Below are 20,653 nucleotides of genomic sequence, written 5' to 3'. Positions count from 1 at the left end.
TCATCTCCTCCCATACTCGCCTCCAGGACTTCTCCCATCCTTTGTAATTCCCTACCCCAATCTGTCAGACTATCTCCGGTTCTGTCCACTTTTAGGCGATCCCTAAATCCCTAAAAACCCTCTATGCTGCCTCCACCTACGGACTGTACTTATGTTCTCCATCAGCCTGTCCCCCACAGTTATTACCTTTTGTATCAGTTGACCTTTTCCCCCCTAGATTGTAAAATTCTAATAATAACTTACACAGCCATCCACAACCTACCCCCCCCCCCACCCCATTACTAACCATGGTCTCAAAATACCAACCATATTGTTCTCTTCACTCCTCACAAGACCTCCTGCTCTCTAGCTCCCTCGTCATCTCCTCCCATACTCACCTCCAGGACTTCTCCTATCCTTTGGAACTCCCTACCCCAATCTGTTGAACTATCCCCTATTCTGTCCACTTTTAGGAAATCCCTAAAAAAAAAACCCTATGCTGCTCCACCTTACAACTGTACTTTTATGTTCTCCATCAGCCTATGCCCCACAGTTATCACCTTTTGTATCAGTTGACCTTTCCTCCTAGATTGTAAAATTCTAACAATAACTTACACAGCCATCCACAACTTGCCCCCCCAATCACTAACCATGGTCTCAAAATACCAACCATATTGTGCTCTTCACTCCTCACAAGACCTCCTGCTCTCTAGCTCCTTCGTCATCTCCTCCCATACTCACCTCCAGGACTTCTGAGCTTCTCCTATCCTCTGGAACTCCCTACCCCAATCTGACCAACTATCTCCTATTCTGTCCACCTTTAGGTAATCCCTAAAAAAAAAAAAAACCATATGCTGCCTCCACCTTACAACTATTTTTATTTTCTCCATCAGCCTATCCCTTTTAGTTATTACCTTTTATACCACTTGATCCTCCCTTCTAGATTGTAAGCTCTAAGGAGCAGGGCCCTCTGATTCCTCCTGTATTGAATTGTATTGTAACTGTACTGTTTGCTCTCATGTTGTAAAGTACCGCGTAAACTGTTCGCGCTATAATAAGTTTGGGGGGGGGGGGGGGTTACGTCTCAACCCTCCAACCAGCTGTCAGAGCTCTCCTCATTGAGCCCTGCAAAGTGTAATTTCAGCTTTCCACCCCCTGCTTTCTGAACCCTCAGATGAGCTTTCAAATTCAGCACTTTGAGTGTTTGTAGAGGAGAGAAGACTGCAGACAAACCAGGTACAACTTATGTAGGAGGATTTGTTTAATCCCTGTGTATCACCAGAGATCAGTCACTTCATTGAGTATATAGAAGGGTTTACAACCACTTTAAGCTTTAAAGTGGTTGTAAAATCTCATTTAAAAAAAAAAAATGTTATACTTACCTCCTCTGTGCAGTTGGTTTTGCAAAGAGCAGCCCGGATCCTCCTCTTCTTGGGTCCCTTGTTGCTGCTCCTGACTCCTCCTCCCTATCGAGTGGATAGCAGCTTGCTATAGGGGCACCCAAGCCGAGCTGCAGCTCTGTGTGTCCATTCAGACAGAGAGCTGCCGATCAGCTCCGCCTACTCTCTCTCTTGATTGGCTCACTTTGACAGCTGAGGGAGCCAATCGCGCCGCAGCTGTATTTCAGCCAATCAGGAGGGAGAGTCCCAGCACGGCTAAGTGACTCGTGGACATGGCTGGACAGATTGGGGCTCAGGTAAGTATTAGGGTGTGATGGGGAGGCTGCTTCACACAGAAGGCTTTTATCTTATTGCATAGAATGCATTAGGATAAAAAAAAAAGCTTCCTGACTTTATAACTCCTTTAACCACTTAAGCCCCGGAAGATTTTACCCCCTTCCTGACCAGGCTCTATTTTGCAATTCGGCACTGCGTGACTTTAACGGACAATTGCGCGGTCGTGCGACGCTGTACCTAAACGAATTTACGTCCTTTTTTTTCCCACAAACAGAGCTTTCTTTTGGTGGTATTTGATCACCTGTGCGATTTTTTGATCATGCGCTATAAACAAAAAAAGACAACAATATTTTTTTATGTGAAATTCCCCCCCCCCCCCAAAAAATGTAAAAATCAAAATTTTTTAACAATTTAGGCCAATTTGTTTTCTGCTACCTATGTTTGGTAAAAAAATTGCAAAAAGCGTATTTTGATTGGTTTGCGCAAAAGTTATCGCGTTTACTAACAAAGGGAAAGATTTTTGTCATTTTTGTTGTTTTTTTTTTAACGAGTAATGGCGGCGATCTCCGATTTTTTTTTTGAGGGACTGCGACATCGTGGCGGACAGATCGGACCCTTGACTGACATTTTTGACACTTTTGGGGATTACCAGTGACATTACTACAGTAATCAGTGCTATACATATGCACTGTTACTGTAAAATTACACTGGCAGGAAGGGGTTAACTTTATTTGAGAGGGAGGGGTTAAGTGTGTCCCTAGCGGCGTGATTCTAACTGTGATTGGCTGTGGCTTGAGGTGTAAGAACAGAGATCAACGGTCCTACATAGTAGAACCGTGTGATCTCCATTCTTACACAGGGGAGAATGACAGGCGGCTTTGTTTACATTAGCCGCTGCCTTTCTTCCGCTGTAACAGACAATCGAAAGTGACCGGCGGACATCGGGTCCGTGGGGGGGGTCCGTGAGCAAGCAGGAGCGCTCCTCCGGCGGCGCGCGCTCGCTCCCTAGAGCCTCACAGGCTAGCGACGTAGACCTACGTCGCTCTGCCTGTGAGGGGCTGACCACCGACGTAAATAGTCGTGCGGCGGTCGGCAAGTGGTTAAACCATAATCTTGAACCTGCACCTATAGGTAGGCCTATAATAAGGCTTACCTATAGGAAGTGTAAATATCTCCTAAATGTGCACCGTTTAGGAGATATTTAGTATATATGCAGCTAATGACATCATCGGCGCATGTGCTCTGAAGGAACGACCGAATCCTGTGCCGTAAATGACGGCTCCCCAGCGCATGCGTGGGAGTGACGTCATTGCGGCTTCAGTATGCAATGCATGCTAGCACATTATGCCTTTACCTTGCAGGTCTGAAAAAAAATAAATTGAAGTGAATCTATACCGGAAAAAAAAAAAAAATATGCGAATGGAGCCTAAAGGAAAAACTCCTGGATAGCAGTAAAACCCGACAGAGGTTCTAACCACTTCCCACTCTATCCAAAAAACAAGTGCAGTTTTAAAGAAGAGAGGATTTGAGAACTGGTAGATGAAGACACACCTTTGTTATGATGTATAGTGATGGCAGTACGCCTTACACAAACACGCCAACTGCTAACAGCTGACCGATACGGTGCTAGTCATACACCAACATTACCATCTCCTTATACAGCAGGTACACCCAGCTTGTGGGTGGCAGCAATTTTTAGCTTTGGGATGTTTAATTATAGTTCTACTAATTATATACTAATAAATACATACTGTATTCGCTGGCAGTGACTCTACCTTTCAAGAGGATGATGCAGCCTGGAATACAAAGATATGGCTGCTCAAACCATGATTGCACCGCCACCATGCTTTACAGTTGGTTGTAATCTTACAACAGTGTTCACCACACGTAAACGTGTTCTGGGGGACGTCTAGGATAGGTCATTTAACCACTTGCCAACCAGCGGCTGACAGGTTCCCATGAATCGCCATACCTGTACGGCGGTTCGCAGGAGCGATCCTGGGGGCACTCGCCACAGTGGAAGCCGATGCACGGGACCGGTGGCCGCAATCGCTCCCCGTGAAGAGAGAATGGCAGTCTCAAAAATAGTCAATATTGAGACTAACTACAGCGCTTGCTAGTTTTCTTATTGCAATATATAAATTATTATGTATAAAATTGATAATAGTATTAGTATTAATAACAATAAAATTTCTAGTCCAATCAATAAGATGTGTAAATAATTATAATAATGCAAGTGAATAATTATATTTACTCATCTTATTGATTGCACTAGAAATTTTATTGTTATTAACCACTTGCCGACCGCCGCAAGTACATATACTGCGGCGGTCAGCCCCGGCCAGGCAAAGTGACGTACCGGTACGTCACTAGCCTGTCACCGGCTCGTGAGCCAATAGCGGGCGAGCGAGCGCGCGCCCGCTGAGGCGCACGCCCACCCCGGCTCGTTCCCAAACAAGTCAGTGCGTGTGACCGGCGGACCCGATGTCCGCCGGTCACTCGCGATCGTTCGCCGGGAAGGGAGAAAGGCAGGCGGCTAATGTAAACAAAGCCGCCTGTCATTCTTCCCTGTGTAAAAATGGAGATCAGACGGTTCTACTATGAAGGACCGTTGATCTCCGTTTTTACACCAGTAGCCATGTCCAATCACAGTTAGAAGCATGCCCCTAGGAAACACTTAACCCCTCCCTCTCCAATACAGTTAACCCCTTCCCTGCCAGTGTCATTTTGCAGTAACAGTGCATATATATAGCACTGATTACTGTAGTAATGTCACTGGTACCCCCAAAAGTGTCAAAAATGAAAGTCAAGGGTCCGATCTGTCCGCCGCAATGTCGCAGTCCCACAAAAAAAAAAAAAAAAAAACGCACAGGTGATCAATTACCACCAAAAGAAAGCTCTGTTTGTGGGAAAAAAAGGACGTCAAATTTGTTTAGGTACAGCGTCGCACGACCGCGCAATTGTCCGTTAAGGTCACGCGGTAAAAAAAAAAAAAAAACCCTGGTCAGGAAGGGGGTAAAATCTTCCGGGGCTTAAGTGGTTAATACTAATACTATTATCAATTTTATACGTAATAATTTATATATTGCATTAAGAAAACTAGCAAGCGCTGTAGTTAGTCTCAATATTGACTATTTTTGACACATATCTATCCCTAGAGCTGCTGCTGCATTTATTTAATTATTTTTAGTTTTGAACACATATATCACACCAAGGCTGGGGGATACACTTCAAATTTAGGGTCAAACTTTTTCTATAGACTGGCAGTCTGCTGTTGTAAACACAGCTATTCTCACAGCTATCATCACTGGGCTCCTGTGATCCTCCCATTTAGGAACACAGGTCTCTGTGTTGATTTCACAAGCCCATCCTCCCTCACAGTTAGAAAACACCCCCCTAGGCTCACATTCAACCCTATGATTGCCCCTTGTGTTAACCCCTTCGCTGCCAGTGTCATTAGCACAGTAAGAGCCGGTTCACACTACCACGACCAGAAAGTCGCCCCGTGACTTGAAGAGACTTGGAAGAGACTTGGAAGAGACTTGGAAGAGACTTGGAAGAGACTTGGAAGAGACTTGTTTAGAGACTTGTTTAGAGACTTGTTTAGAGACTTGGAAGAGACTTGGAAGAGACTTGGAAGAGACTTGGAAGAGACTTGGAAGAGACTTGGAAGAGACTTGGAAGAGACTTGGAAGAGACTTGGAAGAGACAGGCGACTTTTTCTGTGGGGAATGCCTGGCTAATCTCTTTCTTCTTCCTGGAAAGTCTGATAACAAGTCGTGTCAATTAAGATAAGGAGGCGACTCCCGGATCACAGGTCGCCTCATAGTAGTACAGGACCCTTTTCTGAAGTCGGAGCGACTTCAGTAGTGCCAATTAAGACGGCACTGATTGATTAACATTGCTTTTGTTATGTCAAGCGACCTGGGGCTACACAAGTCGCCTCACAAGTTGTGCTAGTGTGAATGGGCTCATACAGTGCATGTACAGCTGACCGTTTTTCTCCCTGGAATGATCACAGAGCGCCTGTGATCCTTCCATATAGGATCACAGGTCTCTATGATTATTTCACAAGCCCCCCCCCCCCCCCCCACAGTTAGTAAACACTCCCCCAGGCTCACAATTAATAAATCTTTCCCGTAGTTAGTAGACGCAATAACTTCTCTCTGGAATGATCACAGAGCGCCTGAGATCCTTTTATATAGGAACACAGGTCTCTATGGTCATTTCACAAGTCCCTCCTCCTTACAGTTAGAAAACACTCCCCTAGGCTCACATTTAACCCTTTGATCACCCCTGGGTTAACCCCTTCCCTGCCAGTGTCATTAGTACAGTGACAGTGAATATTTTTAGCACTGATTACTGCAGTAATGTCACCGGTCCTTCCCAAAAGTGTCAAAAATGTCAGTTAGGGGTCCGATCTGTCCGCCGCAATGTCGCAGTCCCGCTAAAAAAAAAAAAAAAAATTGCTGATCACCGCCATTACTAGTAAAAAATAAATAAATATGACGTAAATCTTTCCTCTAGTTTGTAGATGCGATAACTTTTGCCAATCAAAATAAGCTTATTGGGATTTTTTTTTTACCAAAAATATGTAGCAGAATACCAATTGGCCTAAAATGATGAAAAAAATGTGATTTTTCAATTTTTTTTGGGGGGGGGGGGGGGGGGGGGAAGTTATATAGCAGAATGGGAAAAATATTGTTGTTTTTTTTTTTTTCGAAATGGTCGCCAAAAAATAAAAAAAAAAATCGCAGAGGTGATCAAATACCACCAAATATGTAGCAGGATACAAATTGGCCTAAAATGATGAATTTTTTTTTATTTTTTATTTTTTTGAAATGTTATATAGCAGATAGTGAAAAATGCTGTTTTTTGTTTTCCTCGCAAGTTTTCGCAAAATCTACAGTGACTGCACTTGTAGTGCACAATAGATAAATAAAAAAAAAACCCCATAGGTCAGTGATGGAAAACCTTGGCACCCCAGATGTTTTGGAACTACATTTCCCATGATGCTCATTCACTCTGCAGTGTAGTTGAGCATCATGGGAAATGTAGTTCCAAAACATCTGGGGTGCCAAGGTTCACCATCACTGTCATAGTGTATATTGTACAGTCACATCAGTCCCTGCCCTCGGGGAGCTTACAATCTAAGATCCCTAGTCATGGAATTTCCTTATATTGCGCTCAAAGAGCGATCACCGTGGACCAGATCACCACACAAAGACTACACGAACTATACAAATGGCCTACACAGGGGTGTCAAACTGTTGGCCCTCCAGCTATTGTGGAACTACAAGTCCCATCATACCTCTGGCTGTGGGAGTTATGCTTAGAACTGTCAGCCTTGCAATGGCTTGTGGGACTTGTAGTTCTGCAACAGCTTGAAGGCCACTATTTTTCACACCTGTGGCCTACAATCATATCCATAATCTAGCTCAGAGGATCGGTGCCCTGGTTAGTACAGCGCCAGCAATGACCCGATGGACGCTATTCTTCGTACAGAAGACATTTCAGTGACATTTCTGAATGTTTAGCAGTCTACAAAGCTTAGCAAACAATGATAATCCAAAGCAAGCAAAATATGATCTGACAGTTGGGAGTCTATGCCACAGCCCCGGATCAGGCGTTGCTCAGAGCCTCTCCGCTCTTCCTCTTCGATGTTGGGGTTTCTTAGACAACAATATTCAGGAATTTTTAACCCGATCATCGTATTTTTAACCACTTAAGCCCCGGAAGATTTTACCCCCTTCCTGACCAGGGCCTATTTTGCGATTCGGCACTGCGTGACTTTAACGGACAATCGGCGGTCGTGCGACGCTGTACCCAAACAAATTTGACGTCCTTTTTTTCCCACAAACAGAGCTTTCTTTTGGTGGTATTTGATCACCTGTGCGATTTTTTGATCATGCGCTATAAACAAAAAAAAAAAGAGCGTCAATTTTGCAAAAATAGCAATATTTTTCACATTTTTTAATATGAAATTCCCCAAAAAAAAAAATGTAAATCAAAATTTTTTAACATTTTCGGTCAATTTGCTTCATGCTACATATGTTTGGTAAAAAAAAAAAATAAAAAAATATCGCAAAAAGTGTATTTTGATTGGTTTGCGCAAAAGTTATAGCGTTTACTAACAAAGGGAAAGATTTTTGTTGGTTTTTTTTAACGCGTAATGGCGGCGATCTGCGATTTTTTTTTGCGGTACTGCAACATTGCGGCGGACAGATCGGACCCTTGACTGACATTTTTGACACTTTTGGGGGTACCAGTGACATTACTGCAGTAATCAGTGCTATACATATGCACTGTTACTGCAAAATGACACTGGTAGTGAAGGGGTTACCTTTATTTGAGAGGGAGGGGTTGTGTGTGTCCCTAGGGGCGTGATTCTAACTGTGATTGGCTGTGGCTTGAGCTGTAGAAACAGTGATCAACGGTCCTACATAGTAGAACCGTATGATCACTATTCCTACACAGGGGAGAATGACAGGCGGCTTGTTTACATCAGCCGCCTGCCTTTCTCCCTCTGCAGCGACGATCGCAGAGTGACCGGCGGACATCGGGTCCGCTGGTCACACGTGTGGGGGGGGGGGGGGGGGAGGTCCGTGACCACGCGGGAGTGCGCCTCCGGGGGCGCACGCTCGCTCCCTAGACCCTCACAGGCTAGTGACGTAGCCCTACGTCACTCTGCCTGTGAGGGGCTGACTGCCGCAGTAAATATGCTGTGAGCAGTCGGCAAGTGGTTAAGGTAGTTAATATTTAACACCTATTCTCAAACAGATTTTAGATATACAATAATTCTTATCCAAGCTCCTGATGAGTGGACGGAGGTCCACGAAACGCGTCGAGCCTACTAGAAATCAAGATTTTTAATATATTGGATTTATTATTGAGAGATTTTAGTTCTTTGCTACTGTATATTATATAAAAATGTAAGATGTATTGTCAAATGTTTTATATATAAAAAGATTGATCTATAGTTTCTTGATATAAAATGTAAATGAAGCATTGTGAAGTTTATAAAATATTATGTGTCAGTTTCCACACATGTATATGTATAAGCCCCCGTTCTCACTGGGGCGACCTGGTTGCCTCACAGGTCGCCGCAGGTCGCCTCCCATAGGGAAGCTGCGGACCCGTTCAGATAGGAGCGACACAAGTCGCTCCGACTCAGAAAAAGGGTCCGGAGCTTCTTTGGGGCGACCAGGAGGCGACCGCCATAGACTTCAATGTTACGAAGTCCGTGGCGGCCGCTCCGAGGTAGCGGCGCGCTGCTCGCACCGCGACCTATGAGGTCGCCCCGGCAAGTCGGATCGCCCCAGTGTGAACGGGGTCTTAAAGTCCCAACAACTATTTGTTTTTATATACTGTATCTAATGATAATCCAAACTACTGCTAACACAATTGGGAAAAACAAACATATACAACACAAAGTTACATAGATGATGGAACATATAGGGACAAGGGCAGTGGCTGTAATGTCTGTTCAGCCTTCGTGACCACATCCCAGCGCCCCTGGCTGTATGGCAAATGTTCCAAAAAGGTTTACCGGAGAATCCACTTAGAGGGGAACCAGAAAATCCAGTTTACAAGCTGGCCGCTGAGGACCTGGCAAGGGACACCGATCCCAACTCATTTCAACAGATCCAAGAACAATGTCCTCACAGTCCTACTGTAGAAGTGTAAACAATAGGTATGAATATAATACTGCAATAAAGAGTCAGCAATCCACAACAGAATGTGCAGAAATGCAAACCCCCCACCCCCACCCCACCGGCTTTACCTCAATTTGCAATATGCGCAAATGATAGTATAATACATTTATTTCAAATGCAAAACAAAAACAGTGCTGACTTTTCCACATCAGATACACCAATCACTCTCCATATCTGACGTAATACCTGCTAATGATAGATTGTACTGTAAAGATAGATATAAATATATAATATAAATATGTATATAAAGTGCTCATGCAAGAAAGGAGAGAAAAAAAGGTTTAACCCCATAAAACCATTGTGTTTATAAAGAAAATGACATATGACTATAGAGAGAGATAGAGATGATAAGAGTGAGAAATATATATATATATATATATATATATATATATATATACACACACACACACACACACACACACACACACATACATACATACATACATATTAGGGAAAGGCCGATATATCGGTCGCCGATATGCACTTTCCCCGATAGATCGGTATCGGCCCCCAGAACTATTTTTGTGACGTCATTCTGCCTTCATAGGCCGCCTCCCTCGCCTTGGACAGCTTCGTCTGGAGTCGGGAGTAGTCTCATGGGAGTGTATTACAGCCATACATCCACCCACAGCAGCCATGGTGTCAGCCAGCCACCCACATCCACAGGCCCTGTACCAGCCACCCACAGGCACCGTACCAGCCACCCACAGGCACTGTACCAGCCACCCACAGGCACTGTACCAGCCACCCACAGGCCCTGTACCAGCCACCCACAGGCACTGTACCAGCCACCCACAGGCACTGTACCAGCCACCCACAGGCACTGTACCAGCCACCCACAGGCACTGTACCAGCCACCCACAGGCACCGTACCAGCCACCCACAGGCACCGTACCAGCCACCCACAGGCACCGTACCAGCCACCCACAGGCACCGTACCAGCCACCCACAGGCACCGTACCAGCCACCCACAGGCACTGTACCAGCCACCCACAGGCACCGTACCAGCCACCCACAGGCACTGTACCAGCCACCCACAGGCCCTGTACCAGCCAGCCACAGGCCCTGTACCAGCCACCCACCTACCATAGGCTGCCAGCCAGCCATTAAGCATTAAACAAAAATTAACATGTTCAGTAACAGATTTGTGTAAAAAATTGTCTTTATTTTTCAAAACTTTAAATGTACAAAATATCGGTCCATATAGGCCGATACCGATACGTTGTGACCAAAATATCGGTATCGGCCCTGAAAAAAAAACATATCGGTTTATCCCTAATATGTATGTGGATAGAGACATAGAGAGATAGAGAGAGATAGATATTATCTGCGGTTACAGCGGGTTCGATGTCCGCCGGCACCCACTGATACAGTACAGAGGGAGAACACTGTTCTGTCTGTACAGAAGGCATAGATCCTGTGTTCCTGCACTGATCCATGCCTTCCCTTAGTACAAGCACCTCCCCCACAGTAGTAAAAACACTGGCTAGGCACACGTTTATTATTTTGATCACTTTTGATATTCACCCCTTCCCAGCCAATGTCATTAGTAAAGTAACAGTGCACATTTTTAGCACTGATCACTGTATTAGTGTCACTGGTCCCCAAAATGTGTAAAAAGTGTCAGTTAGTGTCTGATTGGCACTACCCCTATAAAAGTCGCTGATCACTGCCATCACTAGTAAAAATAAAAACATCCCATAGTTTGTAGACGCGATAACTTTTGCGCAAAACAATTAATATGCGCTTATTGGGATTTTCTTTTTACCAAAAATATGTAGCAGAATACAAATTGGCCCTAAATTGATGAAGAAATTCGATTTTCTTTTTTTACATTTTCTTTTATTAGATATGTTTTAGAGCAGAAAGTAAAAAGGGTTTTTTTTTTCCCCTTTTTCAAAATTTTCCGTCTTTTTTTTGTTTATAGCGCAAAAAAAAAAAAAAAACACAGAGGAGATCAAATACCACCAAAAAGAAAGCTCTATGTACCAGGGGAAAAAATGACGGTAACGAAGTGCCGTATCCAAAAAAAATAGCTAAAAAAAAAAAAATTGGTCACTGTACTAATGACACTGGCAGGGGAAGGGGGGTTAACATCATGGGCAATCAAAGGGTTAACTGTGTGCCTAGCCAGTGTTTTTGTAGAGAGTGGGAGGTGCTTTTACTAGGGGAAGACATGGATCCTTGTTCCTGCTTTGCAGACACAACATTTTTTACTCACTGCTATAAAACATTTTCAATACAAAATGTAAAAAAAAAATCAAAAACTTCTTTATCACTTTAGGCCAATGTGGATTCTACTAAATAACTTTGATTAAAAAAAAAAAAAAAAAAAAAAAAACCAAAATGGCCAAAAAAAAAAAAAAATATTATATATATATTATATTATATATATATATATATATATATATATATATATATATATATATATATATATATATATATATATATATATATATATATACACACACACACATATATATATATATATATATATATATATATAAAAAACACTGTCCCTGTACTAATGACACTGGCAGGGAAGGGGTTAACAGGTTAACACCAGGGGCGATCAAAGGGTTAAATGTGTTCCCTGGGAGTGCTTTCTAACTGTGTGGGGGAGGAGCTCTAACTAGGGAAGACACAGATCTGTGTTCCTGCTTAGCAGAAACACAAGATCTTCATCTTCCCCTCTCACAGAACGGAGCTCTGCCTCTCTCGGGAACGATCGTCCGGTGCCGGCGCACATTGGGTCCGCTGGACTTGCTGATTACCTCTGGCTGTGTCCAATCACAGCGGGAGCGGGGTCGCCGGCGGCGCGCATGCGTGCTCCAGACCTGGAACTAGAAATCACGTACAGGTAGGCGATTTTGCCAAGGAGGGCCGTCCTGCCGCAGGATATATGCATGGGGCGGTCTGGAAGAGGTGAAATCGCAAAGCCGACGCCGCCCCGATTTGAACAGTTCTACTGCCGACAATAGTGTGCAAGCAGGAAGACAGTGGGCGCCAGACTAAGTGCAGCAATGATTTCATAGAATGACACACGGAGACTCCCAAGATGGCGGAATAGTATGAGTATTCTTAGTATAAAAACCAGTGGCGGCTGCTGCATTGGGGGGCGCCGCCCCCCTATCCGTGTGTCCGGCCCCCTAATCTACATGCAGGGGGCGCCAGATGCATGGATTCCAATGGGGATTTTTTTTTTGAAGCACGGGATTAGAGCCGGAGGCTCCAATAGGCTTTTAAAAAAGGGTGAGCACTGCGCCCTGAGCCCACCCACAATGAAAATTCGCTATTATCACATGGATCCTCCTCCCAGCCAATCAGGAAGCGGGTCCTGAGACCTGTTTCCCGATTGGCCGAAAGGAGAGGCCATGGTATTGGCCGAGGAGGAGGAGAGGGAGGAGACGCAGGGGAAGCCACCGCCGCCACTGCCTGACTTCCACATCAGTCAGGGTGAGTGAGCCGGCGATGGGGGGGGGGGGGGGTGGTATGGTGTGCGAGCTGGTGTGGTCTGGGGGGGGGTATGGTGTGGTCTGAGGGGTGGGGTATGGTGTGGTTCGGGGGGGTATGGTGTGGTCTGAGGGGGGTATGGTGTGGTCTGAGGGGGGTATGGTGTGGTCTGAGGGGGGGTATGGTGTGGTCTGAGGGGGGGTATGGTGTGGTCTGAGGGGGGGTATGGTGTGGTCTGAGGGGGGGTATGGTTTGGTCTGAGGGGGGGGATGGTGTGGTCTGAGGGGGGGGATGGTGTGGTCTGAGGGGGGGGATGGTGTGGTCTGAGGGGGAGGATGGTGTGGTCTGAGGGGGGGGGATGGTGTGGTCTGAGGGGGGGGGGTGGTGTGGTCTGAGGGGGGTATGGTTTGGTCTGAGGGGGGGTATGGTGTGGTCTGAGGGGGGGATGGTTTGGTCTGAGGGAGGGATGGTGTGGTCTGAGGGGGGGTATGGTGTGGTCTGAGGGGGGGATGGTGTGGTCTGAGGGGGGGGTATGGTGTGGTCTGAGGGGGGGATGGTTTGGTATGAGGGGGGGATGGTGTGGTCTGAGGGGGGGATGGTGTGGTCTGAGGGGGGGATGGTTTGGTCTGAGGGGGGGTATGGTGTGGTCTGAGGGGGGGATGGTTTGGTCTGAGGGGGGGATGGTGTGGTCTGAGGGGGGGATGGTGTGGTCTGAGGGGGGGATGGTGTGGTCTGAGGGGGGGGTGGTTTGGTCTGAGGGGGGGATGGTGTGGTCTGAGGGGGGGATGGTTTGGTCTGAGGGGGGGATGGTGTGGTCTGAGGGGGGGATGGTGTGGTCTGAGGGGGGGATGGTGTGGTCTGAGGGGGGGGGGATGGTGTGGTCTGAGGGGGGGGATGGTGTGGTCTGAGGGGGGGGATGGTGTGGTCTGAGGGGGGGGATGGTGTGGTCTGAGGGGGGGATGGTGTGGTCTGAGGGGGGGGGTGGTTTGGTCTGAGGGGGGGTATGGTGTGGTCTGAGGGGGGGATGGTTTGGTCTGAGGGGGGGATGGTGTGGTCTGAGGGGGGGATGGTGTGGTCTGAGGGGGGGATGGTGTGGTCTGAGGGGGGGATGGTGTGGTCTGAGGGGGGGATGGTTTGGTCTGAGGGGGGGTATGGTGTGGTCTGAGGGGGGGATGGTTTGGTCTGAGGGGGGGATGGTTTGGTCTGAGGGGGGGATGGTTTGGTCTGAGGGGGGGGATGGTGTGGTCTGAGGGGGGGATGGTGTGGTCTGAGGGGGGGATGGTTTGGTCTGAGGGGGGGATGGTTTGGTCTGAGGGGGGGATGGTTTGGTCTGAGGGGGGGATGGTTTGGTCTGAGGGGGGGTATGGTGTGGTCTGAGGGGGGGATGGTTTGGTCTGAGGGGGGTATGGTGTGGTCTGAGGGGGGGTATGGTGTGGTCTGAGGGGGGGTATGGTGTGGTCTGAGGGGGGGATGGTCTGAGGGGGGGATGGTGTGGTCTGAGGGGGGGATGGTGTGGTCTGAGGGGGGGGTGGTTTGGTCTGAGGGGGGGATGGTGTGGTCTGAGGGGGGGATGGTTTGGTCTGAGGGGGGGGTATGGTGTGGTCTGAGGGGGGGTATGGTGTGGTCTGAGGGGGGGTATGGTTTGGTCTGAGGGGGGGATGGTGTGGTCTGAGGGGGGGATGGTGTGGTCTGAGGGGGGGATGGTGTGGTCTGAGGGGGGGATGGTGTGGTCTGAGGGGGGGTATGGTGTGGTCTGAGGGGGGGATGGTCTGAGGGGGGGATGGTTTGGTCTGAGGGGGGGTATGGTGTGGTCTGAGGGGGGGTATGGTGTGGTCTGAGGGGGGGTATGGTGTGGTCTGAGGGGGGTATGGTGTGGTCTGAGGGGGGGTATGGTGTGGTCTGAGGGGGGATATGGTGTGGTCTGAGGGGGGATATGGTGTGGTCTGAGGGGGGGTATGGTGTGGTCTGAGGGGGGTATGGTGTGGTCTGAGGGGGGGTATGGTGTGGTCTGAGGGGGGTATGGTGTGGTCTGAGGGGGGTATGGTGTGGTCTGAGGGGGGGATGGTTTGGTCTGAGGGGGGGATGGTGTGGTCTGAGGGGGGGATGGTGTGGTCTGAGGGGGGGATGGTGTGGTCTGAGGGGGGGGTGGTTTGGTCTGAGGGGGGGATGGTGTGGTCTGAGGGGGGGATGGTTTGGTCTGAGGGGGGGGTATGGTGTGGTCTGAGGGGGGGATGGTTTGGTCTGAGGGGGGGTATGGTGTGGTCTGAGGGGGCGATGGTTTGGTCTGAGGGGGGGGATGGTTTGGTCTGAGGGGGGGATGGTTTGGTCTGAGGGGGGGATGGTGTGGTCTGAGGGGGGGATGGTGTGGTCTGAGGGGGGGATGGTGTGGTCTGAGGGGGGGATGGTTTGGTCTGAGGGGGGGATGGTGTGGTCTGAGGGGGGGATGGTTTGGTCTGAGGGGGGTATGGTGTGGTCTGAGGGGGGGATGGTTTGGTCTGAGGGGGGGTATGGTGTGGTCTGAGGGGGGGATGGTCTGAGGGGGGGATGGTTTGGTCTGAGGGGGGGATGGTTTGGTCTGAGGGGGGGATGGTTTGGTCTGAGGGGGGGATGGTGTGGTCTGAGGGGGGGATGGTTTGGTCTGAGGGGGGTATGGTGTGGTCTGAGGGGGGGATGGTTTGGTCTGAGGGGGGGTATGGTGTGGTCTGAGGGGGGGATGGTCTGAGGGGGGGATGGTTTGGTCTGAGGGGGGGATGGTTTGGTCTGAGGGGGGGATGGTTTGGTCTGAGGGGGGGATGGTTTGGTCTGAGGGGGGGATGGTTTGGTCTGAGGGGGGGTATGGTGTGGTCTGAGGGGGGGATGGTTTGGTCTGAGGGGGGGATGGTTTGGTCTGAGGGGGGTATGGTGTGGTCTGAGGGGGGGATGGTTTGGTCTGAGGGGGGGATGGTGTGGTCTGAGGGGGGGATGGTGTGGTCTGAGGGGGGGTATGGTGTGGTCTGAGGGGGGATGGTCTGAGGGGGGGATGGTTTGGTCTGAGGGGGGGTATGGTGTGGTCTGAGGGGGGATATGGTGTGGTCTGAGGGGGGATATGGTGTGGTCTGAGGGGGGGTATGGTGTGGTCTGAGGGGGGATATGGTGTGGTCTGAGGGGGGGATGGTGTGGTCTGAGGGGGGGATGGTTTGGTCTGAGGGGGGGGATGGTTTGGTCTGAGGGGGGGATGGTTTGGTCTGAGGGGGGGATGGTGTGGTCTGAGGGGGGGATGGTTTGGTCTGAGGGGGGGTATGGTGTGGTCTGAGGGGGGGATGGTTTGGTCTGAGGGGGGTATGGTGTGGTCTGAGGGGGGGATGGTTTGGTCTGAGGGGGGTATGGTGTGGTCTGAGGGGGGGATGGTTTGGTCTGAGGGGGGGTATGGTGTGGTCTGAGGGGGGGATGGTCTGAGGGGGGGATGGTTTGGTCTGAGGGGGGATATGGTGTGGTCTGAGGGGGGATATGGTGTGGTCTGAGGGGGGATATGGTGTGGTCTGAGGGGGGGTATGGTGTGGTCTGAGGGGGGGTATGGTGTGGTCTGAGGGGGGGTATGGTGTGGTCTGAGGGGGGATATGGTGTGGTCTGAGGGGGGATATGGTGTGGTCTGAGGGGGGATATGGTGTGGTCTGAGGGGGGGTATGGTGTGGTCTGAGGGGGGTATGGTGTGGTCTGAGGGGGGGTATGGTGTGGTCTGAGGGGGGTATGGTGTGGTCTGAGGGGGGGTATGGTGTGGTCTGAGGGGGGTATGGTGTGGTCTGAGGGGGGGTATGGTGTGGTCTGAGGGGGGTATGGTGTGGTCTGAGGGGGGGTATGGTGTGGTCTGAGGGGGGTATGGTGTGGTCTGAGGGGGGTATGGTGTGGTCTGAGGGGGGTATGGTGTGGTCTGAGGGGGGGTATGGTGTGGTCTGAGGGGGGGTATGGTGTGGTCTGAGGGGGGGTATGGTGTGGTCTGAGGGGGGTATGGTGTGGTCTGAGGGGGGGTATGGTGTGGTCTGAGGGGGGGTATGGTGTGGTCTGAGGGGGGGTATGGTGTGGTCTGAGGGGGGTATGGTGTGGTCTGAGGGGGGGTATGGTGTGGTCTGAGGGGGGGATGGTCTGAGGGGGGTATGGTGTGGTCTGAGGGGGGGATGGTTTGGTCTGAGGGGGGGATGGTCCGAGGGGGGTATGGTGTGGTCTGAGGGGGGGATGGTCTGAGGGGGGGTATGGTGTGGTCTGAGGGGGGTATGGTGTGGTCTGAGGGGGGTATGGTGTGGTCCGTCTGCTGCCCCCCAGCAGCCACTGATAAAAAAAGTCTGTCCCAAGGCTTCTCCGGACCGTCCTGAGGCTGCGGCAGCTTCAGGTGCAAGCTGTGGTGCCTGGATGGAACCAGGATGCGGCTGAACGCCGCCGTAACCAGTGTAGAACGCAAGATGGCTGTGATGACGTGGAGGTGGGGGGGGGGGGGCGGTAATGCGTTTCAAAGCAACAAGCGTCTTCTTGCGTCGAAACACGTTAACGCCCACTCTATGTCAGCACCTCCAAGACGCCCTCTGTGTGACATCTTGCGTTCCATTGGGTCTCAAACTGGCAGCCCTCCTGCTTTTGCAGAACTACAATTCCCATGAGGCATTGCAAGGCTGACAGTTACAAGCATGACTCCCATAGGCAGAGGCATGATGGGACTTGTAGTTCCGCCACAGCTGGAGGGCCGCCAGTTTGACATTCCTGCGATTAACCCACCCCGGACATTGCAGATAACAGACTGAGGTTTTGTGGGGGAAAGATATTATTTTACAGCTGTATAGAATCCCCTAGCAATAATCACAGTGTGTTCCCCCCCCCCACCAAGAGAACACAAGAGGAGGGATCCCCCCCATCAACACAGGCAGTCAGGATAGAAGATCGCTCCATCCATGCTGGGTCACATAAACTGTGTGCGATACGGGAACCTTGCGAATCCACCGCATCGCATTCCAACTCGCAGGCAGGTCACAATGCCATATGCAAATTGCTGGGGGGTGTCAATACAAAGTTAACCACACCCCCAGATCAGTTAGCATATCGCAGTGCGAACTGTCAGTTTGGACATGAATCGGATTGGATAGGTGTGAACAAACATGCGATCAGATTCTGGAAAAACGTTCCTGTGTGAGTTCTGTCTGATTGCGATGCAAATTCAGCCATGTAACCTGTATACATCGCATGGGATCTGCACAGCAGTGCGCTCTGAATCACATGCCATGTCGGTCATCGCATATATGTGTATGAACCCGGGACTCCGTGGCAGGCTCAACTTATTACACATTAAAGAGAGTGATGCAGGAGAAGTGAGACTCTCTACATTCAGTCCCCAGAATATATAAAATAATCAGTTCCATCAGTCCCCACCTATAAAGCTCATCACAAATTGTTACATTGTTATCTGATTGTGACAATCTGATCTACCAATAGCTATGTAGCGGAAGGGCCGTCTAATTGGATACATCCGGTAGGTTCTCAGATTACATCTAAAGTGGATTGTAATGTGTATGATGGCACATGGAATATTGGGGGGGGCACATCTATTATACATACTATACACCATCACATACCTGTGCTTGTTACATTGTAAACGTTCTACATGTTACATTGTCACATGATAGTAAATATTTTAGATGTTACATTGTCAGTAGGGATAAGATCAGGCGTGTTTGGATCATAGTTCCAACCTACCTGAGCAATCCCGCCAGGAAGGCGTCACCGCACACCGCCAATCACAGGCAGCCTAGTCATTTCCCGGCCCACACATAAACACGCCCCCCCCCCCCCCCTCCGTATATGTGTGGCTGCGGGCTGGGAAATGCCTCACTGCCTGTGATTGGTGGTGTGCAGTGACGCCTTCCTGGCAGGATTGCTCAGGTGGGTTGGATCTAGGATCCAAACATGCCTGAGTTCACCCCCAATTGTCACATTGTACATATTCTGATGTTACATTGTACATATTCTATTGTTACATTGTCACATTGTACATATACTGATATTACATTGTCACATTATAAATATTGTAGATGTTACATTGTCACATTGTACATACTCTGGTGTTATATTGTCACATTGTACATATAGTTAATGTCACATTGTCAATATTCTGGCAACATCAGAATATGTCAAATATGACAATGTAACATCTAGAATATTTACAATACAACATCAGAATATGTACAATGTGACAATGTAACATCTACAATGTTTATAATGTGACAATGTAACATCAAAATATGTACAAGGTAACACCACAATATTGACAATGTGTTACACTGTACATATAACTGATGTTACATTGTATATATTCTGATGTTACATTGTGACATTGTATATATATTCTGATGTTACATTGTATATATTCTGATGTTACATTGTGACATTGTATATATTCTGCTGTTACATTGTGACATTGTATATATTCTGATGTTACATTGTGACATTGTATATATTCTGATGTTACATTGTGACATTGTATATATATTCTGATGTTACATTGTATATATTCTGATGTTACATTGTGACATTGTATATATTCTGATGTTACATTGTGACATTGTATATATTCTGCTGTTACATTGTGACATTGTATATATTCTGATGTTACATTGTATATATTCTGCTGTTACATTGTGTCATTGTATATATTCTGATGTTACATTGTATATATTCTGCTGTTACATTGTGACATTGTATATATTCTGATGTTACATTGTGACATTGTACATATTGTGATGTTACATTGTAAATATTGTATCGGACACAATAGCAGGCCTTATGGCTGCATATAAATAATGGGAAAGGAATAGGCTCAGAATAGAGGGGAGATGAGAGGAAGAGGTTTCCTGTGTATGGGAAGGGCTCAGTGCTGCAATCAGTGTGCTGTCAGTGGTGTGTGCTCCCCCCCAGCCTGGATTGTGTCCCCCCCAGCACCACACCTGCAGCTCTGAGATCAGACCCCAGCCAGCAGGCAGTGTGTATGGAGCTAGGATCGCTCTCCCCGGCCTGCTTACCCTCTCCTGTGTTTGTTGTCCATTCTCTTCTTCTGTCTGACAGGTTGTAGAGGAATATTATCCGTCATCTTATCTGCTGGCAGCCTGGGGATGGAGCCTGGAATGGAAAGGCTGCAGGAGGAAGGTGGGGCCTCTGGCCTCTGTTTCCTGATCCCCTCTCCTCTTCTTCCAGCCTGACAAGTAACAGGGGATGGACTGCTGGGGGAACTCCTTCATTCATACACAATACAGCAGCTGCACCTTCCCTGGCTCCTCCCCCTGACCTGCTCAGCCTGCACATACTCAAAGAGAACCTGTCCTCCTGCAGCACTACAGCCAGGGAATGTGCATTGCACCCAATGTCACCGTACTCACTGCAAATAATCATCAATACATCAATCCGAGCAATTTCCTTATCCATCAAATTATTACATTGTAAGTTCTCATGAGCAGGAACCTCCTAACCCTAACTTTGCTGTCCCTTTTTATATTGTAAAGCACTGTGCAAACTAATGGCACTATATAAATCCTGTATAATAATAATAATAATTATCCAACGATTATTTCTTCGGGAAATGTAAAAAAAAAACAAAAACAAAAAGTAAACATAAAATAAATATTAAAATAATAATAAAAATAATAATAATAATTATCGAATGACTCAGCATGCAACAGCCTTCAAAAGACTCAGTCCATACACTATTTCTTCGGGGAAATAAAAATAAAAAAGTAAACAATAAATAATAAATATTAAAATAAAAATAATAATAATAATCATCAAACGACTCAGCACACAACAGCCTTCAAAAGAATC

General features: G+C 48.1%; 1 protein-coding gene across 1 annotated transcript in view; it reads right to left on the bottom strand.

The window, feature by feature from the left end:
* The window catches only part of ATP9A (ATPase phospholipid transporting 9A (putative)), a 224,871-nt gene extending 204,910 nt beyond the window's left edge, over window positions 1-19,961 (bottom strand). The window contains exon 1 of the mRNA XM_082272178.1: window positions 19,861-19,961. Coding sequence (XP_082128304.1) covers window positions 19,861-19,928 — 68 coding nt within the window. The 5' untranslated portion in view covers window positions 19,929-19,961. The remainder of the gene's footprint in view (window positions 1-19,860) is intronic.
* Window positions 19,962-20,653: the final 692 nt, after the last annotated feature.

Source organism: Pelophylax lessonae (genome assembly GCF_965119305.1).
Source record: "Pelophylax lessonae genome assembly, chromosome: 11".
NCBI classification, from domain to species: Eukaryota; Metazoa; Chordata; class Amphibia; order Anura; family Ranidae; genus Pelophylax; species Pelophylax lessonae.
This window is presented reverse-complemented; position numbering and strand designations above follow the sequence as displayed.